At 43.2% G+C, this 20,037-nt stretch overlaps 2 protein-coding genes across 3 annotated transcripts in view; one reads left to right on the top strand and one right to left on the bottom strand.

The window, feature by feature from the left end:
• EIF2B1 (eukaryotic translation initiation factor 2B subunit alpha) overlaps positions 1 to 4,018 on the top strand; it is a 15,038-nt gene extending 11,020 nt beyond the window's left edge. For both annotated transcript variants that reach the window (XM_056821888.1, XM_056821889.1), the window contains exons 8-9: positions 765 to 890; positions 2,072 to 4,018. In XM_056821888.1, the coding sequence (XP_056677866.1) occupies positions 765 to 890; positions 2,072 to 2,236 (291 nt within the window). In that variant the 3' untranslated portion in view covers positions 2,237 to 4,018. The remainder of the gene's footprint in view (positions 1 to 764; positions 891 to 2,071) is intronic.
• On the bottom strand, positions 881 to 20,037 carry DDX55 (DEAD-box helicase 55). The gene is made up of 14 exons (XM_001375338.4): positions 19,703 to 20,037; positions 17,603 to 17,653; positions 17,415 to 17,501; positions 16,468 to 16,559; positions 16,124 to 16,186; positions 15,474 to 15,623; positions 14,798 to 14,987; positions 12,386 to 12,468; positions 11,040 to 11,171; positions 9,540 to 9,632; positions 8,301 to 8,415; positions 6,809 to 6,977; positions 5,698 to 5,990; positions 881 to 5,236 (listed from the first exon to the last, which is right to left on the bottom strand). Exons 1-14 carry the CDS (start codon positions 19,808 to 19,810, stop codon positions 5,063 to 5,065), a joined length of 1,800 nt encoding a protein of 599 aa, XP_001375375.1. The 5' UTR covers positions 19,811 to 20,037; the 3' UTR covers positions 881 to 5,062.

Below are 20,037 nucleotides of genomic sequence, written 5' to 3'. Positions count from 1 at the left end.
TTTTTAGCCCTCACCTTCTGTCTTGGAGTCAATACTGTGTTGGTTCCAAGGCAGAAGAGTGGTAAGGGCTAGGCAATGGGGGGGGGTGGGGGTGGTTTTAAGTGACTTGCCCAGGGTCACACAGCTGGGAAGTGTCTGAGGCCAGATTTGAACTCAGGACCTCCCATCTCTAGGCCTGGCTCTTAATCCACTGAGCTACCCCATTGCCCCCCCCCCACTTATTAACTCTTAACCATCCAAACATCATGCCATTGTGGGCTTGGCCATCTCATACGTAACCCAGAGAAACTACTTTGTCCAGATTTCTTTGTTTCTGGAAATATTCATGTATTCAGGAAAAGAACAAGTTTCCCATTGTTCTCCACCTAAGATAAAGCTGAGGTGAGATGGTTGATTCATTTAGTACCAGAAATATTCCTGGACCATTGAAGAGCATCATTCATGTTTGTTTATGCTGATGCTGTCTTATGGAGCATTTCCTCCCTATGGCTGTCATTAAAATAAAAAGCCTGGGGTGTGGATTTGGGTTGGCTTTGCTTCCTCAGACTTCCCTGTTCTGTTTGTAGAGGACACACAGAACCTTTTCTTGTAGGTTTTCTCTGTTCCATCACTTGATCTCCCAGGGAAAGGCTTAGCTTGTCTTGTGACCCAGTGCCTTTGTGCCCGTGACGGGTCCTGCTCTCAGTGTTCTGTTAGCACCATTGTACAGAACTCCATACAAGTTTAAAAGGCCCCTTTTTTCTGCTCACACCTGTGACTCCCAGATTGGAACCAACCAGGCAGCTGTGTGTGCCAAAGCACAGAACAAGCCCTTCTACGTTGTGGCAGAAAGTTTCAAGTTTGTGCGACTCTTTCCTCTCAATCAGCAAGATGTGCCAGATAAGTTTAAGGTAAGAGATTTAATGTGTTCCAGGGCCAGAATTCTACAAATTTAATTAACCTCCCACATAGTTACGCATTTTCTTTATTGAAAATCACTGTAAATTGTACATATGTGATATTCTAAATCACCACCAAGCATATCAGCTCAGTTCAGAGATCAATTGTGAAAGGGCCTGTGGTTTGTAAAGATGTTGGGGACAGAGACAAAAACCTGTCGTGAGGAGCAGCAGACTGCTAGGGGGATCCAGAGGCCAGAACACTGTGTGCATGGGTAGACGACGTGTGGAAAGGATGGTGGGAGATGGAGCGGAACAGCCCCCCAGGCCAGTGACTGTGACAGACTGGGTGAAGGGGTCTAACTTGAAAGACAACTGGAGTGGGGGGCAGCCTTGAAATGCCAGATTGAATATTTTATATTGTATGCTAGAGGTAGAAGGAATGTGGTTTGAGCTGTGTCTTAAGAATAGCCATTTAGTTACTATTAGCAATACCGTGATCCAGGACAATCCTGAGAGACTCATGAGAAAGATGCTATCCGCATGGAGAGAAAGAACTGTGGGAGCGGAAATGCAGAAGGAAAACAGATGACTTATCATTTGTTTATATTAGTGTATGGTTTGGGGTTTGGGTTTTAATAAGATGACTATTGCAAAAATAAATATGGAAATAGGTTTTGAGTGATAATACACGTATAACCCAGTGGAACTGCTTTGTTGGCTCTGGGAGGGGGAGGGAAAACCTGAATCGTGTAGCCATGGAAAAATACTTAAAAATAAATAAATAAGAATAACCATTCAGCAGCTTTGTGGGTGGGTTGGAGAGAAGGGGCCAGACAGGTAGGGAGAACTAGCAGCCACCTATTGCAAGAGGCTATGCATTCAGTGATAATAAGGCCCTGAAATAGGACAAATGCATAAGATGTCCTGGAGAAGGGACATCCCTGAAGCTAGACATGGGATCAGCCATCTTCACGCACTTGATAGATTTGAAGGGAATAATAGACCCCCTCTCCAAAGTAGGAATCGTGCCATCAGTCTGGCTCTCTCAAAGATTGCTGCCACTTCTCTCCTAACAAAGTTTTTGGCTTAGTGTTTTGGCGATTGAAGACTGAATAAGTTTATGTGTAGTATCAGTGGAGAGAACTGTGGTTTCAGGTTCCTTGATCCCAGGTTTTGTTTTTCCTCCTTAGTACAAAGCAGCTACACTAAAGTCTGTTGGAACTGACCAAGATCTGAAAGAAGAGCACCCCTGGATTGACTACACTCCGCCTTCCTTAATCACATTGTTGTTCACAGACCTGGGGGTACTAACACCCTCGGCAGTTAGTGATGAACTCATCAAGCTTTACCTTTAGCTGCCCTGTACCTGCCACCTGGCTCTTTGACCGACACATTTACCAGGAGCACAGGGTGATGAGCCAAGACAAAGTGGCATCAACCAAACTTAAAAGGACAACTGACTGTTTCAGTCCAACAAGCATCGCTTGTACTGGTTGGCTTTCCTGCATAAGACATACAGCGCATTTACAAGAATGATGGTTCTGAAGGCGCAAGATCATCATAAATGGCAGTTTGTTTTAAAATACATAAATGAAGAGATTCAGGGCTGAAACCATGCTATATATGCTGAAAGTACATTTTTGAATAAAAGTTTCAAAATGTACAGACAAATCCTCAAATACCTATTTTTGCTTATTTAAGACCTATCTAAATTGAATTTATTTTCCCTTCACTCTGGAACTAAATTGACCTTGAGGTTTCCATATAAAATAATTTTTAAACTCTTAGAATTTTTCGTCTTAGAATAATCTGTTGCAAGGCAAAAGGGTGGTAGGGCTAGATAATTGGGGGTTAAGTGACTTTTCCAAGGTCACACAGTTAAGAAGCATCTGAGGCCACATTCAAACCCAGTATCTCTTGTTTCCATCCACTTGCCCTCACATAAGAATTATTAGTAGTTTGCATTTATACAATGCTGTAAGTTTTACAAAGTACTCTATGTGGATCTCTTTCGATCTCATTTGACTAATTCTAATACCATACTCTACAATTAAAGACACCAGAAAGGTTACCATAATTTTTATCTGCATCAATTTCTAGCTTTTCCAAACTGGCCTAATCCCCTATGCCTTCCCCATACTCTGTGCCCCAACACGATTTCAGGAACCTGTGAATGTATCAATCAACAAACTATGAGGCACAGCAGGTAGTGTTAGACCTAGAATCAGGAAGACCAGAGCTTAAATCCAGCTGTGAGCATTTCTGATAGAGCCATGGCAAGTCATCTTAACCTCCATACTCTGCCTCCATACTCCAGAGTCCCAAAGGAAGATGATGAGGGGCCAGCTAGGTGGCTCAGTAGATTGAGAGCCAGGCCTAGGGTTGAGAGGTCCTCAATCATTTTTTAGCTGTGTGACCCTGGGCAAGTCACTTAACTCCCACTGTCTAACCCTTACTTCTCTTCTGACTTGGAACCAATACTCGGCATTGACTCGTAAGGTAAGGGTTTAAAAAAATGAATAGGTAAGTAATATAAAATAGCACCTACCTGCCAAGGGTGTTGTGAAGATCAAATCAGACAATGTTTGTGAGATAATTTGCAAAGCTTAAGGCTTTACATCAATGTTATTATGTTTAATAATTCCCCCAGAAAGAAGTCAAACTCTGGAACGTAAGATAGGATGACCTGACTGTAACCTTATCGACTCTCCACAAAGCACTGCCATTGCCTCTATGAGTATCGAATGCCGTAAACTCCATGCAGAAGGAACCATTTTTTGTGAGCCACTAGCATTCATTCTTTGCTCCTGGAGTAAGAGGCCTTCAGGAATGAAAACTTGAGTTCTGTTACTGAGGAAGACAGGACTTTCTTTTAAATCAAGGGTTCTTAAGCTCTTTTGTGTCTTGGGCCCTTTTCAGAATGTTTTGTCATGCATAAACTACATAAAGGATTACAAAGGAAACTGGTTATAGTGAAAGTTATCAAAATACTTTGTTTTTAAATTCACAAACTCTAGGTTAAGTATTCCTGTAAAACCTGAAGTTTGAAAGCTATTTTGGGTAAAATTATTAACTTTTCAAATAGTACTGAAAACTTTTAATATGTTACAAAGAAATAAACTTGAAAAGCAAGCCAATAAGGCCCAATTTGTCTGTGGCTCTGTCGATACAAACCATTCAGGTAGTGCAGTGCATGAAGCACCAGGCCTGGAGTGAGGAAGATTCATCTTCATGAATTCAAATCCAGCTTCAGACATTTATTAGCTGTGTGGCCCTAGGGAAGCCACCTGACTTTGCTTCAGTTTCCTCATCTGTCAAATGAGCTAAAGGAAATGACAAGCTACTCCAGTATCTTTGCCAAGAAAAACCCAAATGGAGTCATGAATAGTTGGACACTACTGAAGGTCAACAATACAAAAAATCAAGTACTCCTGAATAATTTCCCCTGGGAAAAGTGGTTCACCTTTTCTGTTTTCTATAAGTATCCATTCCCCTTCTGAATGATTCCCCAAAAGATGGGGGGGGGGGGGGGGGAATCACTCCATATAGGCTCCACCTACTTGGATCCAGGGGAAATTTCCACAAGAGAAGTCAAATTCCTGATTAAAAGTTGTAGGAAAACTATACAATTTGATAGCTGACAATCAAGTGTTCTATTATATATTTTTTTAAACACTTACCTTCTGTCTTGGAATCAATACTGTGTATTGGTTCTCAGGCAGAAGAGCAGTAAGGGCTAGGCAGTGGGGGGTTAAGTGACTTGCCCAGGGTCACACAGTTGGGAAGTGTCTGGGTTCAAATTTGAACCCAGGGCCTCCCGTCTCTAGGCCTCTCTATCCACTGAGCCACCCGGCTGCCCCTCATGACCTTTATTTCTTAAACTAGCTCCAAGAAAGCTATAGAAAAAATAAATTTCAACACTTATTTACACAACAAAAATGTTGTTTGTTCCTCTCGATCTGACTGAGAAGTCAGAGGCAGAAATTGCTCTTTGGATTTGTGGTTCTCTCTTGAGCAGACTGAGATAGGGTTCTGCACAGATATCAGCCAAAATTCTCCACCTGAGGCATAACCAGAGCAGGTGGGCCTTGTCCCCCTAGGAGTGTGGAGTTACTCCACCCACCAAGCCCTTCCTTGAACTTGTTAGATTGTCCTCCAGACACCACATGGCCCTCCTTTGGTCAGCCGTCATCACCTTCCAGATCCAAGAACCCCAAATCCTTGGCCTGCCCTTTGCTGCCTGCCAACAACTTCTTCTCAAACTCCTCTTCACTCATTTTGCCCTTTTTCAGCTTTTTCAAGAGTCTCGTGTCATTGAGCAGCTCCTGCATGTCTTCATCTTCAATATCTAGATCCTATAAGCACAAAGAACCAGGGCTGGTCAGTTAAATTTCTGGAAACCTAAATGCAATGTCTGGTCAAAGGGCTAACTCACTTTTTAAAGCCTCATGGATGCCTCTTGTTTGACACTTTTGGTGATACTCCACTACAAGTCATACCCCCCCCCCTTCCCCTAAACCCCTTCATTTTAACAAAGAAACAGTGGATGTGATATTCCATAACAACCTGTTTCTTTTTCCCATTGTGAAAAGGAAATAAAACTAACACTGGTTCCAATGAACAAATCATTTTTTCAAATTATATATGCAGGCTGACCACAAAAATTATAATTACTAGAAACCAGGCACCAGAGTGTAAAAAGTGGTAAAAGTTTTGAGTCCAAATGACTTTTCTGTTTTAAGGTCTCTCGTGAGTACAATTTGTATTTGCTCAGAGATTCAATTTTACATGGTCTTAACCAAAAAAAAGCATATACCTCTTCTCTTTTCCTCTTTTCATTCATTTTTTTCTTCTTTTCCTTCTTGGCTTTCTGCTTTGACCAGGCTTTGTTCTTGATAAATTTCTTTCTCCCTTCATTTTCTTTTTTTTCTTTTCTTTGTTGCTCAAGAAATTTCTGTCTTTGTTTTTCTCTGTTTTTATCTTTAAATGCAATGGTATCTGTATCGATATCAACAGGCACAAAATGTGGAAACTGTTTTCCCCTCAGTTCTGGCATCTTGGGCATCCGGAGTAGGGCAAAACCTCGAGCAAGACTAGCAAAATCTAGGTCTAAATCATTTAAAAATCAGCATTAGTCAAAATCAGAAGAAAAAAAAAAACCAAACAACTTCTTGTCTTGTGCCTTGATGGCATTAATTTTTTCCAATAAAACCAAAGATTTTAATGTTTCTGAAGAAAACAAAATACTTTATATTTTTTAGAAATTACTAAAATCTGTGTCGGTTTTAGTATTTTTTAAAATGCTTCCTTTCTGTCTTAGTAACAGAAGAGCAAAGGCTACAGGGTGAAGTGACTTGCCCTGGGTCACAGAGCTAGGAAATGCCTTCGGACAGATCTGAACTCAGGTCTCCTGACTCCAGGTCTGGTGTTCTATTCCATTGCACCACAAGTTTAAGAAAGTTCAGTGACCAGTTACTTTTCTTTTTCATGAGGAAGCAGAGGTAGCAGTGGCTAGAGTGTTGAGCCTAGAGTCAGAAAGATGCAAGCCTAAAAATGACCCCAGACTCTTAACTAGCTGTGTGGCATCATGGCAAAACACTTGACCTCTGCCTCAGTTTCCTCAACTGTAAAATGAGGGTATTAACAGCAAGGACTTCACAAGACTATTGTGAGGATCAAATAAGATCATATTTTTAAGAACTTAGCACAGTGCCTGAAACACAGTAGCTACTGATTACCTGCTACTGTTGTCATTGTCTTTGTTGTTGCTGGGGCCTATTTATACGTGAAGCCCAGGAATGTCTTCCTAATAACCCCCAAAAGTATCAACACAGACATGCAGAGCACTAGTTTAGCCCAACAGCAACAAGTGGAAAAATATTCCACGGGTGGGGCGGGGCAAAAAGAAAGAAGTGGCCGCAGTTCACCTTTTAATCGGAAGATGAGATTGCATTCGTGCTTTGCGTAGGCCTGGACACAAGACACAAAAGCTTTCATCCCTTTCTCAAACACCGCTCTGTCTGCCAGAGCCATGGACTTCAGCTGGGGGAGAAGATCGGCTGGGTTTTTCTGAGGCTTCATCTCCTGCAGGGGACACTGCCAAAAGCACAACCTTCATTACTGGGCCCGGATCCCGTCAACTCTCCCTACGGCCCCAACCCACAAGACCACTCCTGGACAGACAGACAGACGGACATACGCACACACACCCAAGCAGCCATGAGTGAACTCTAGACTGAAGGGGACACAGGCCATCTAGTCTAAACCCTTCCTTTTATTTTGTAAATGTGCAGAGCACCATTCCTTTATTTATTGTAAACCCTTGCCTTCCTTCTCAGAATCAATGCTATGAATGAATTCCAAGGCAGAGGGCTAGGAGATGTGGGTTAAATGACTTGCTCAAGGCCACACAACTAGGAAAGTGTCTGAGGCTAGATTTGAACCCAGGACCTCCCATCTCCAGTCCTGGTTCTCTCCCCATTTTTAATTTTTTTAAGTTAACATTTTCCTCTTCCTCCTCCTACCCTCTACTTTAAAAAAAAAAAATCCCTGAAAAACATGGATAATTAAGCCAAACAAATTCCCCCACTGCTCATGCCTGGTTGGACAGAGCATCTCGTCCTGCACATTCAGTTCCTGACCTCTCTGCCAGGAGTGGCCCCCTCACTGTACACAAGGGCACTTGGGACTTGCCCAAGCAGAATCCACGTTCATGTTCTAAGTCTTCACGGCCTTTGCACAAAGACATTGCGCCCACTCTCTTTCTCCCTTCCTGAACTCTGCCCACCCTTTAAAGCCTGATCCAAGGAGCCCTGCCACCCTCCCACTCGAGGAAGCCTGTCCTGACCCTCCAGAACTGCCCTGGTGCTCTGCTTTTTTCTGCAAGATGCTACATGATTTTGTCCTGAGGCTGTGCCTGTGGCCTGTTCCCCAAATGGAATGACTGAGCTTAGTGGAGGCCAGGGCAGTCCATCATGATAGAACCAACAACTTAGAGCCAGAAGGAACCTCAGAGTCCAAGTCCAACTCCTCATTTTACAGATGAGGAAACTGAGCCTGTCGGGGGCAGAACGTGAGCCCAGGTCTTCTGAATCCCCGTTCAGCACTTGACCCTCAATGCCATCCATCTCAGTAGGAGTCTCCATCACCTCTTGAGTGTTTCCTTTACTCAGCACTCACTAGGGGTGTAAGTTTGGGCCAGAAAGACGCCTTTGTGATATTTAGCCCAACTCGCTCATTTTATAGAACCAAAGGGCTGGAAAGGGGCTTTGCCAAAGTCCACCCGAGCTTGTCGAGGCAGGGCCAAGGTGCAGGGCCGAGCCCTCACGATCCCAATCCTGCACTCCTTCCTCCCCGCCTCTGTCACCTGTCCTACCACTGAGTGATAGGAGCGCCCAATGAAAAAGGCAGACAACTTACTTTTTGGTTAATGGAGAGAAAGTTGACATAGGACTCTTCCATGGGAAGCAAGAACACAAGTGCGCTGCCAGTGTGCCCGATCCGGGCTGTGCGTCCACAGCGATGCACAAAGGCACTGGGGAGGAGAGGGGAAGAGTCAGTCAGCAGAGCCAAGAGGAGGAAGATGAGGACGAGGTAAGGTAAGGAAAGCTGCCTGACCGTGGCTCCTAATCACCTTCCAAAGACAAGCCCCTGCAGGGGAAGGAGGGAGGCACGCAGGGAAGTAACATGGCAGACAGACCCAACTAGCAAAGAGAAGGCTCCTCGCACAGCAAGAACAAGCTTTCGTGGGGTGGAGTGGGCCAGAGCTCCAAGCCGGGGGACAAGGGCTTGTGGTGACAGGGAGCTAAGAAAATGTTGAATTCTGTGTTCTGTGTGTACCAATTCGAGAAAGTCACTGTGAACAATAAGGAAAACTGGTGAAGGCCATTTCCCCACTAGTCAAAAGGGAAATTCCATGGATCAGGCCACATTGAGGTCTCACACACAACTAATGGAAACCACATAGCACTGTGAATGAAGGCAGGAACGTGAAGGCAGGAGAACCTAGGTTCAAATGCCTGACACTCATTAACTATGGGACCATGGGTTGATTTATTCCTGGTGAAAGCACTTCTCTAAGTTAAAGATGGACTGCAATCAGCATCAGGGTTGGAAGTTCTTTTTTTTTTTTTTAATAAAAACCCTTACCTTCTGCCTTAGAATCAATACTATATATTGGTTCCAAGGCAGAAAAGTAGTAAGGTCTAGGCAATGGGGGAAAGTGACTTGCCCAGGGTCACACAGCTGGGAAGTGTCTGAGGTCACATTTGAACCCAGGACCTCCTGGCTCTCAATCTACTGAGCCACTCAGCTACCCCTCAGGGATGGGAATTCTGACAGTAATAGTTCATAGATCCTTGACATACATGGGACAAGGATAAGGAATAGATCTGAGAGTTCAGGGTGAAGGGAGCACTTCTGAATGGCCAAACTTCCTTTACCTACATAGGTCTCTACTACTTATAGTCTCAGAGTTGCCTGGAGGCCCTGAGAAGTGAGGCCAGTGTGTTCACGAGGCAGGCTTGAATCTAGGGCTCCCCGACTCTGAGGCCAGCCTTCTAGCCACTCCATCACTGCCTATCTTGGCAAACAACAATTTTTTAAAAGCAACATTCTCACCAAAGAGTATGCTTACAAACAGAAAAAAACATGTTGTACCTTGCATTGCTAGGTGGGTCATACTGCAAAACCCAATTTACTTCAGGAATGTCTATTCCCCGGGCCATCACATCAGTGCACACTAAGATACCACTGAAAATTGAAAAAGGAAAATATTTCTTATGATCGAAAGTCATCCATAGCTTCATTATCACCAAATAGGGCTTAGTGAGCATTTATTACACAAGAAACTGTGTTAAGAACATGCTAATGAAACAGGTCAGTCCATCAAAGGAGGAACGGCTAAACAAAACAAATTGTGATATGTGATTATGATGGAATACTACTGTCATAAGAAATGATAAACTGATTTTTTTTTAAAAAGTTGGAAAGAACTATACAAGATAATGCACAGTAAAATGAGTAGAACCAAGAGAACATTATACACAGCCCGAGAACTAATGCTAGAAGAATAAACTGAGAATGTTCCCTCCAGAAAGGGAAGAGAAAGATAAAACATGAAAGATTTCATTTATATGAACACGTTGGCCTCCATGTCACTATCCTATGCAATGATGGGAGAGGGTGGGGAGAATACAGATATGCAGAAAAGTAAACATATAAGAATCCTGTGATTTCACTTGTGTAATAAATATCTCTTTTGCTTTATATATGGAGAGGCTTATTTGGATTTGTAAACATTTGGAATAGTAATAATAAAAAATTTAATTAATTACAAAAAAGAAACAAACATTTGTCAGACTTGTAAGATGGGCTCAAAAGCAAACTGAATAGCAAAAATGTTCTTCCTAATCAGAAGAGAAGCCCATACACAAAATCTTTAGGGTTCATCATATAAACAGTGTATAAAGTAGCAGGGATACATTATAATTTTGGGGGGGAGGTTGGGGTCAAGGAAGTGTTCCTCTGAATATCTCAAGCCCCTGACAAAATTTAGATGCACTTAATAGCCCAAAATCTGATCAAAACATCTCCCTCCTGTTGGAAATGTGGATCAAGGACAAAATTTCCACATGAAAAACTGATAAAGGGAAAAATGTCTGCCCTCTGTGGTCTAGATGTACAACATGTATTATCTCAAGGGAGCAAATACAACATGCACAAGGTTTTTAGCAAAAACTTTTCCTGACCTTACTTGCGAAGCCCAACTGCTTTACCTACCCCATGGCATGTAACTGGAGTGTAAAAGGGAGCCCAAGACATTGATTACTGATCATGCCACCTAATAACAGGTTACCTCTGCTTTTACAGAAATTCAGAACCAAGGAGTGACATCTTCCTTCCTCCAATTAAAAAGTCCTATACAATATGTGGCAGTACCCGCAGGCCCAAAATATCAACTATTTTTAAATGTCCAATTTGTAGGAAATCTGATAGAATTTCTAGACCTGCCCTGTCGGAACACTGAGAACACATTTGACTATCTGGCATCGATGAATGGGATCTGGTAACAGAATGTTCCTTTTCCACCATGACTTTAATGTTCTGTACCATTTCTGCCCCCAGGACTGAGAGATATCTTTCAGGGAGCAAACCTACCTTTGTAGATTGCGAAATTCCATGAATATCTTATTGCGTTTGTATTTCATCTTCCCATGAATGCACATAATTTTTGCATTCTTAATGAGGGCCTCTAGAGCCTTTCCATAATATTCCACGCAGGCACAAGTACTATAGGAAGCCAAAAAAAAAAAAAAAGAACCATCTAAAATTTCAATATTTACCTGTGCTCCACTCTTTGAAATATAACTGGCAAGGGATGACAGAAGCTAAGGGATAAACCTGTCCCTACTCATTTTTCAAGCTTAAAATATTCAACATAAATAAAAGACAAAGGATATAGAAGTAGAAAAAGGATACTTCCCAATGATGAGGAAGTGGCAAATACAACTTAGGCCCCAATAATGATCTATACAACCTGGTCTCTTGAAGCAAGAGTTTCAATCCTAATTCTGAGGGACTCATGACAAAGAATGCTATCCAACTTCAGAAAAAGAACTGTTGGGGTTGGAATGCAGATGAAAGCATATGATTTTTTACTTGTTTATTTGTGTTTTTATTTCAAGGTATTGGTTTTATATGACCATTCCCTTACAAAAATGAACAATACAGAAATATGTTTTGCAAGATAAAAAATAAAATACATTTAAAGTTTAAAAAAACGAGCTTAAATCCTTTGATGACAAATTTATTTTGAAAGAGTTAAATAGTAAGGTTCTGGTCTATAAGTAGGGGAATCTCAATGTCTTCTAGTCAAAGTCCCTATCCTCTAAATGGGAGAATAACTAAACTGCAATGCTAATTCACTACTGCCATCAAAATAATATCTTATAAGAGCACACATACTTTTTGAAGCACTCTCCCAAACACTGTCGTCTGATTTTTTCAATAATATTAAGAGACAGAGCAAGTATTAATATCTTCATTTTATTAATGAGGAAACTAAGGCCCTTAAGCTCCCATGACCAATATGTTGGCAAAGCCAGGGACTCGAATCAAGACTCCCAAATCAGGTACTCATCTGGCTTTTTCCCCTCTTCCACCAAAACAATCCTTTACAGAGGATTAATTGACTATGAGATAAAATAACCATTGTTCTCCACCTCCAGAAAACAATGCACTTTGGTGACAGGATGTAATGAAGAAACATACATAATATATTTTATTTTCATAACCACAACTGGGTTTGAGCCAAGAGAAAAAAGGCAAGAGATGCACAAACTTTTCCACAGCTTCCATTTTGAAACCAGGGTCAACATTGTTGTAGAGAGAATCCAAAGAGGCTAGGGGCCTGGTAGTACCTATTCATACATTCTGTACCTAGAATAATTTTTAGCTGGATTACTATATGGATTTTCCCCAATCCCAAGGGAGCCCCAAAATACCTGAAGAACACCAGGTGTTTTTCCTGTTTGTGATTTTGGAGAAAATGCACAAGTTGATTAAATTTCTCATCTGCTTTGCATACCTGCATAATAATAAAGGAAATAAAAGCAAAAAGCATAAAAAAATAAATGAAAAATAAAAACAAAGGCCACTGAACACGGTACAGTAGAAAGAGTCTCAACTGTGGAGTCAAGATATCAAAGGACAAATATTGCTGGACCCTGCCTGTCAATGGGTGGGCCCTTTTGTCCCTTTGGGCTTCTATTTCCTTATTTGTGAAATAAGGATGAAAATCCCTGCACTACCTACCTCACAGGGCTATTGAGAGGAAAGGGCTTTGTAAACCTTGAAAAACTATAAAAATGTGAAGTTAACTTTTACAGCAGGCTCTCCATTGCACTTTTCAGTCCCAGAAAACAGGTTAGAAAGGAATCAATCTACCCATTCACTGCATATTTTGGCTGGAATGTTAGCCATTTCCTGCTACCATTGTTGGCCAAAGTCAAATTAACGTACAGAATCACAGTATAGAAAGGACAATCCTGGATATCCTCCAGCTTCCAGTTATAACTGCACCAAATATTTAACGAGTCCTCAAAAAAAAGTGTGTGAAGTCTCTGTCCAAAGTACATAATAGGATTACAGAATCTCAGCACAGGAAGGCTCCTCAGAGAACACTGCCTCATCTACCTCACTCATCCCTGACTCAAGAATCACCTTCCCAACAACCCCAATTGGCCTTCGCTTGAAAGCCCTCCCTCCGAAACAGGGGTCTCTACCTACCCATTCCCTTAAATGGTGCCCATCCTGCTTTTAGATAGATCTGATAGAGAGGAAGCTTCTCCTGACAAGAAGAATCCATTTGCCTCATAGAAACTAGTTCCTAGTTCTGTTGTCTGGAGTCCAGGAAAACAAGTATTACCCCTCTTCACACAACAGTACTTCAAATACTAGAAGCCAAATGGGAAATACTTTGATGCTGAGACGTGTGGGGAATCTGAAATTCTATAGATCATTTATTTCCTATTCCCTCTACTGCCTCCCTCATCTCCACTAAAATGCTAACTCTTTAAGGCAGGAAAATATACACCTGGCAAGTATTTGGTGAACCAATGGATAAATGAATGAGGCAGATGGCCTGAAAAGCAGAAGAGTGAGCCTGCATCTCCAGAGAAAGCCAAAAGGGGGAGCTACAGGATCCAAATTAAATGGGCTTGGGAAGAAGAGCATCTTTCGGACCTACAGATCTAATTTCTCCCTGTCTAGTGTGAAGACAGAATTAACTCTCCCTTTGTCTATTTTAAGTTAATCAGATCAAGAACTTGAAGTGCCCCTACTTAGCTAGCCAATAAGTAAGAGAGTTTACAAGTCACTTACTAGAGAAAGCTCACACCTCCAAAGGCCACTGCCGCCCACCCCAGGGCAGTGCTAGGCAAATTGAAAGGCTGCAATTGGGAGAGACAGGAAGTGAAGGACCGATTCATTCATTCTGCCTAGGTGAGCCTGCAGGAGGGAGACTCTGGGTCGCAGTCACTTTTTCCTGGACTTGTCCTTGACTGCAGCTTTCTGCTCTGGAGAGGCTTGCTGAGGAGTGACTTGGGCTGAAGGAAGAGGCTTGTGTTGGTGGATTTCTGGCTGAAGACACCACCAGGACTTCCATGTGGAAATCAGGACTTGCTGGGTGGGCTGAGCTGGACTTCTTCGGATCAGCACTTAGGCTCCTCCCTATGCTTCCCACTTTACTATCTCTACCTTGTTGTAAACAAAGCTGCTAACAGTGTTTCTGACTTATGGGTTAATATTTTACAAATGGTGGCCATAATCTTACTTTTTAACTCTCATATTTAGTCAAACCTAATTTTAAATCTTACACTAGCCAGGATGCTAAAACTCATGGGAAAGGAAACGAAATCCTAGCTATCCCCAGAGGCCAGACTCATATTCAGCAGACTATTTACGCCACTAACCAGAACATTTTAAACATCACTCAAAGTTTCCTTTACAGACTACAGATGAGACGCCGGGTCTTTTCCCCCCAGAATGTGTGGGATTTCTACTTTTGCTTCAAGTGAGCACACATTCCGGGCAAAGACTTCATTCGGAAACAGATGTTCAGACACTAATGGTTAATGAATGAACTGCCTTGCACCTAGTAGGCACACAAAAAAATACTGGCAGAATGAGTCAAAGAACACATTATCTACTTCAAAGAGTTATTAGGTTCTCGGTTCTTTAGCAAAGCAGTCTAAACAATGGCTACAGGTATTAAGTTGCAGATTTTATTTTCCAGGGTTTAATAAGCCAGTTCAGTAATGTATATTCTCCATCATTCCCGAGTTCCTAGAACATTTCCAAGAAAAGCCAAAGGTCTCTGCTGGGAGGTGCCCTTTACAAGCCTAGTGGCTACTCACCATGTAGTAGTTTTCCAGGCGGCTGGGAGTCTTCTGGGTGCTAGTGGCTGCCACTCCTTTCTCTTTCACTGAAATTCGGACAGGATTCCGAAGACCAGCTCTCACTAGGTTCTCAACCTCTTGAGTTTGAGTGGCAGAGAAGAGGCCTGTTCTCCTCTGCTTTGGCAAAAATTCCAGAATGGTATTTATACTGGAAATAATAAGACAAAAAAGTAAGCACCCAAAAAGTAATATAAGTGGCAGTAATCCTTTGGAAAGAGCCACAGATGCTTTAAGAAATGTTTTTTAAAAATTCAATTCAAGGAGGGGGCAGCTGGGTACCTCAGTAGATTGAGAGCCAGACCTAGAGTTGAAAGGTCCTGGGTTCAAATCTGGCCTCAAACACTTCCCAGCGGTGTGACCCTGGGCAAGTCACTTAACCCCCATTGCTCAGCCCTTACCACTCTTCTGCCTTGGAACCAATACACAGTATTGATTCCAAGATGAAAGGTGAGGGTTTTAAAAAAAAATTCAATTCAAGGAGAGGAAGGAATAGTTGAGACCAAAATTTCACAAAGTATCAAGCAATGCCAAGAATCTTAATCCTGATATAGTTTTAAAATGACCAGGGGGCTTAGCCAAAATCATCAGAAAAAAAAAAAGGAAGGCAAATTTAGAGTTGCTCTGTCCAAAATACCTGGCTTCAAACCCCATGTCCAGAAGGCGATCTGCTTCATCCAATACCAGAACGTCAAGGGACTTCACGCAATTTGCCAAATCCAACCCTTCTGCCTTTCTCCTGAACATGTCCTCCAAGCGGCCTGGAGTGGCAACTATGATGTTCCCGCTTTGGAAAGAAAAAGAAACAGGATCTCTCTTTATTTCAGCAGCACTCATCACAATGACCAAAGGCTCAAAAGAGTTTTAGATGTTCAATATTCATTGAAGGCCCAGTTAAAAGAATGCTCCATTTAAGATTCACTCTCAAACAAAACATAACCAAAGGGAAAACTGTACCTCCAACATGGTTGGCCCTACAGGGCCAGAGAAGGAAGACAAAGTGGAAAGAGGACCGAAGGGAGGGGGAATGAAAGTCTGCCTCTCTTTTCACCTCCACAATTCTGAGGGGGGACTCATCTTCAAGACCTTATGGAAAGGTGTCAAAATAAAAATCAAAAGGGAAACTGGTCTGGGGATAAAATTCCTAAGATGGAAAGGGAGTAGGGAAGAGGCAAGCTGGGCCACAGCAGAGGGAGCACTCAAGACTCCTTCATCAAAGCTGGCAGCACCTTATCTTATGGGGAGGCTATGACTTGAAAGAAAAAGGTATAAATGAGGTAAACTTACCCTTGTTCTTTGAACCTCTCAACATCTTCACCTGGGTTCCTACCACCGATTAAAAGAATCTGGCTAAAACAAGAAACAAGACTCTCAAAAAAATCAGGCAAAATAACAATCTGTGCTTAATTAAAAATATAAGTTCAGGGGGCACCTAGGTAGCTCAGTGGACTAAGAGCCAGGCCTAGAGCCAGAGGTCCTGGGTTCAAATCTGGCCTCAGACACTTCCTAGCTGTGTGACCCTGGGCAAGTCATTTAACCCCCACTGCCTAGCCCTTACTGCTCTTCTGCCTTAGAATCAATAGGTAGACAGAAGGTAAGGGTTTTAAAAAAAAAGTGTAAGTACAACTTACCTAAATTGTGGAAAGTGCTTAGAAAAATGTAATAGTACTTCATTGATCTGGATAGCAAGTTCTCGTGTGGGTGTGATAATGATAGCTCCAACCTACAAGACAGGAAACACTTTGATGACTTCACATGTTGGACAATATGGCATTAATAATAATTGACATGTTTTGTGGCATTTTGAAGTTGTAAAGCATTTAATGCATGTTACCCCATCAGATCCTCATGACAACCATGTAGGGTAAGGAACATGCCCCTTTTATAGATGAGAAAATGGATATTAAATGACTCACCAGGATCACCCAACCAGTGAGGGTCCAGATTAAGTCTTGCCATATTGCTCATAACTATATTACCAATGCTCAGTATCAAGTCTTCTCACATATCAGTCAAAATTCATGCTAAATGAAGGGGCAGCGGCTAGGCAGCCAGGCCTACAGGCAGGAGGTTCTGAGTTCAAACTGGCCTCAGATACTAGCTAGCTGTATGACTCTGGGCAAGTCACTTAACCCCCACTGCCTAACCCATATCACTCTTCTGCCTTGAAACTAATAAAAATATTGATTCTAAGGCAGAAGGTAAGGGTTAAAAAAATTTTTTTCACACTAAAGGAAACTACAGTAATGGGGAAACTCACAAGGACCATAAAATAGACACCACTGCTTCAAGTGACTGCCTATGACCCATACTGTTCCATTTACTATCATTTTTAGGCTTCCTGTATTCTATGCAACTTAATTCAATGAGACTTACTAGCTGCTATATGAAGAACACAATGCTGGACATTAGAGAAAATACAGAATTCCCCCAAGCCACAGAAAGCACAAAATAATACAATGTGTGCATTAGAGAAGAACCAAGCTGAGGGCTATGTGAGGACATAACACACCTTGGGCAGCAAGGACAATGTCTAAGTTAAGGACTGATAGTGACCAATGATACAGGATCATTTTACCTGCATTTTTTTTAATTTCTCTTCCCTCTTCAGCAGAATTTGCAAGATGGGAATAACAAAGGCCAGCGTTTTGCCACTGCCTGTGACCTAAATAGAGAACAAAGAAGTTTGAGTTTCTTTAATCAAAGGTTTTTCCCTATTGTAAAAAACCTGAATAGAGGTGGACAGTGATTTTAAAGTTTACTCACAGCTTCTGCAGCTACGTCTTTGTTTTTCATAAACAGAGGGATGGTTGCAGACTAGAGAAAAGGAAGAAAGGGAAATATTTAAACACCTAGAGCCTTAGAAGTGGAAAAGAGGACTTCAAACTCGCTTCATCCAACTTCCTTTTACAAATGAGGAAAGTTAAGCTGGAGAGCTAACAAGTGTCTACCTAAGGTCACAGAGAGGTGGAGTCATCCATCTTTTAGTCAATCAGTAAGGACCAGTCGCTATGGTCCGGCACTGGAGTGCTTCTACTGTGCCAGTAAACCTTTCTCCTTCCCAAAGAAAATTAAGTCATGAAGGAGCTGGGAATGCCCCAAGTGAAAGAGCTGAGGATCCCCCTCCAGCTCTACCTGCCATCTTCCAGACTGTTAACTACATGGGCAAGAGAAAGCAGGAGAAGAGTAGTTGTGGGTCTGCCACTAAGTCACAGATCACTTCCATTTTCTGGACCTCAGTTCTAAAATATTAAATCTGTAAAATGAAGGAATTGAATTAAAGACCCTTCTAGATCCAACATCCTATGATAGTATAGTATAAGCATATAATTTTAGACTGTGTCACCTCCCCCTGCAGACCTCAGTTTCTTCATCTGTAAAATAAGGAGGGAAAGATTCATAAAACATTAGAGCTGAAGAAACTAAGAAGTTCCTTCTAAAGAACCTTAGAGAACATCTAAGATACAGAAGACAAAACCACAGATTGTCCATTATTACGCTCTTCTCCTTGATACTCTCTCCTCTCTAGATTTTGGTGACATTACTCTCTCCTGGTTCTCCTCAAAGGACCAAATGAGGTATCCGTAAATTGGTTAACAAGATACCTGGCACATAGTAGGTACTAAATAAATGTTTGTTCCTTTCTCTGTCTCCTCACCCCCCTTTTCTCCTCCATCTTGTCTGATCAGTTCTCAGTCCCCTTTGCTGGCTTTTCATCCAGGTCATGCTCCCTACAGGGGGATGTACCACTGGGCTCTGACCTGGGCCTTCTGGACTAACTTCCCTTGGCAACCTCATCACTTTTTCTAGATTCAATTATCATCTCTATGCTCACAGTTCTCAAATCTATTTATCCAGCCTTCTCTGTTGACTTCCTGACTTGTATCTCCAACTGTCTCTTGGACATCTCAAACTGGACTGGATGCCCTGAAGACATATTAAATCCAACACATCTAAAACCAAACTCTTTTTATGTTTCCTCCTGCTTTATTATTCTCATGGGCACCGCCTTCCTCCCCAGGCTTATTATCATCTAGGGACCCTCCTCAGCTCCTCACTCTCTCTGGTCAACAAACACAAAGAGCTGCCAAGTCCTGTTTCTACACTGGAATATCTCTTGTATACGGTTAGAGTACATTACAATTCATCATATATGCCTAACCTCTGCTGGGGGGGGCAGGATGTGACAGCTATTTCCTGGCCCCCTTGGAGGAGGGAGAACAGACTCTCCCTGGTCTTTTCCCACCTCACTGCCCTCCTGGCTCAAACAGCCCCCAGGCTCTGGACTCCCCCCTCCCCCGCCCGCTATCTCTCTGCATCAAGCCATCACACCCAGCTTCAAGCACCTTCGGACTTGACAAGACTTTATCAGTCAGTGACAAGCCCTGAAAATGTTTCCAAACGCCTTCCTCTACAGAGGGGAAAGTTAAGGTCCAGAGAAGGAATGATTTGTGCTCGACCACCCGGGTGTTTCGGTGGCAGCCCGGAACCCCGTCTCTGGCCTGCCCACCCGGGCTCCTCCTGAAAGGCCACGAAGCCACACGCGTGAGAAGACACGGTTCCAGGGGTGAGGGTGGACACCGGCCGAGGTCCCCGCTTTATTTCCGGGGCCACAACTGCGAGCTCCCCCCTTACCCTGAGGGTCCTGGCTCGGACCGGGGGAAGGGAGCGAACACCGGAAAGAGGAGGGAGAGGCCAGGCCCTCCAGGCTACCCCGCGGGGCACCTCTACTCGGCGCTGGGTGAGACTGCGCGGCCCGAGGGCTCCGGGAAGGGGACACCCGGCGTCGCCAGACTGGCAGCTTGTCCTGGCCTCTCCTCCCCCGGATGACCCTAGGCTTTCCCTTCTCTCCTTGGCCCTACAGACCTGGACCGGCGTCATGTAGGGGAAACCGAGCTCACGCAGTGCCGCCAGCACTCGCGGGTGCAGAGGCACCGGGAGCGTCTCCCAAGCGCCTTCCGTCACGTGCTCCATCCCGGGACCACGGAGCCAGGGAGCTCCACCTTGGAGACCGCTCTGGTCCGCTGCCCACCACGGCCCGGAAGGTGTGCGCCTCCGAACGGCCCGGATGACTACGGCGACCGGAGACCTAAGGTTCCTGGGGCAGAGAGTTGTCGTGCGCCCGCGCAAAGGTGCCGAGGGCCGGCTGCAGGCTTGGTAAACTGGCTGGAGCGGAAGCACGAGGCCTGAGATAGGCCCCA

This window comes from Monodelphis domestica, chromosome 3 (assembly GCF_027887165.1).
Source record: "Monodelphis domestica isolate mMonDom1 chromosome 3, mMonDom1.pri, whole genome shotgun sequence".
Classification (NCBI taxonomy): domain Eukaryota; kingdom Metazoa; phylum Chordata; class Mammalia; order Didelphimorphia; family Didelphidae; genus Monodelphis; species Monodelphis domestica.
This window is presented reverse-complemented; position numbering and strand designations above follow the sequence as displayed.

Excerpts from the sequence above, each read along its gene's own strand:
- DDX55 (XM_001375338.4), bottom strand. The coding sequence starts at position 19,810 with ATGGAGCACGTGACGGAAGGCGCTTGGGAGACGCTCCCGGTGCCTCTG. Across the intron at positions 17,502-17,602 it reads AAGACGTAGCTGCAGAAGCT|GTCACAGGCAGTGGCAAAAC; the intron begins GTGAGTAAACTT and ends TTCTCTATTTAG. Across the intron at positions 6,978-8,300 it reads TTCTCTCCATTAACCAAAAA|TGTCCCCTGCAGGAGATGAA; the intron begins GTAAGTTGTCTG and ends TGCTTTTGGCAG.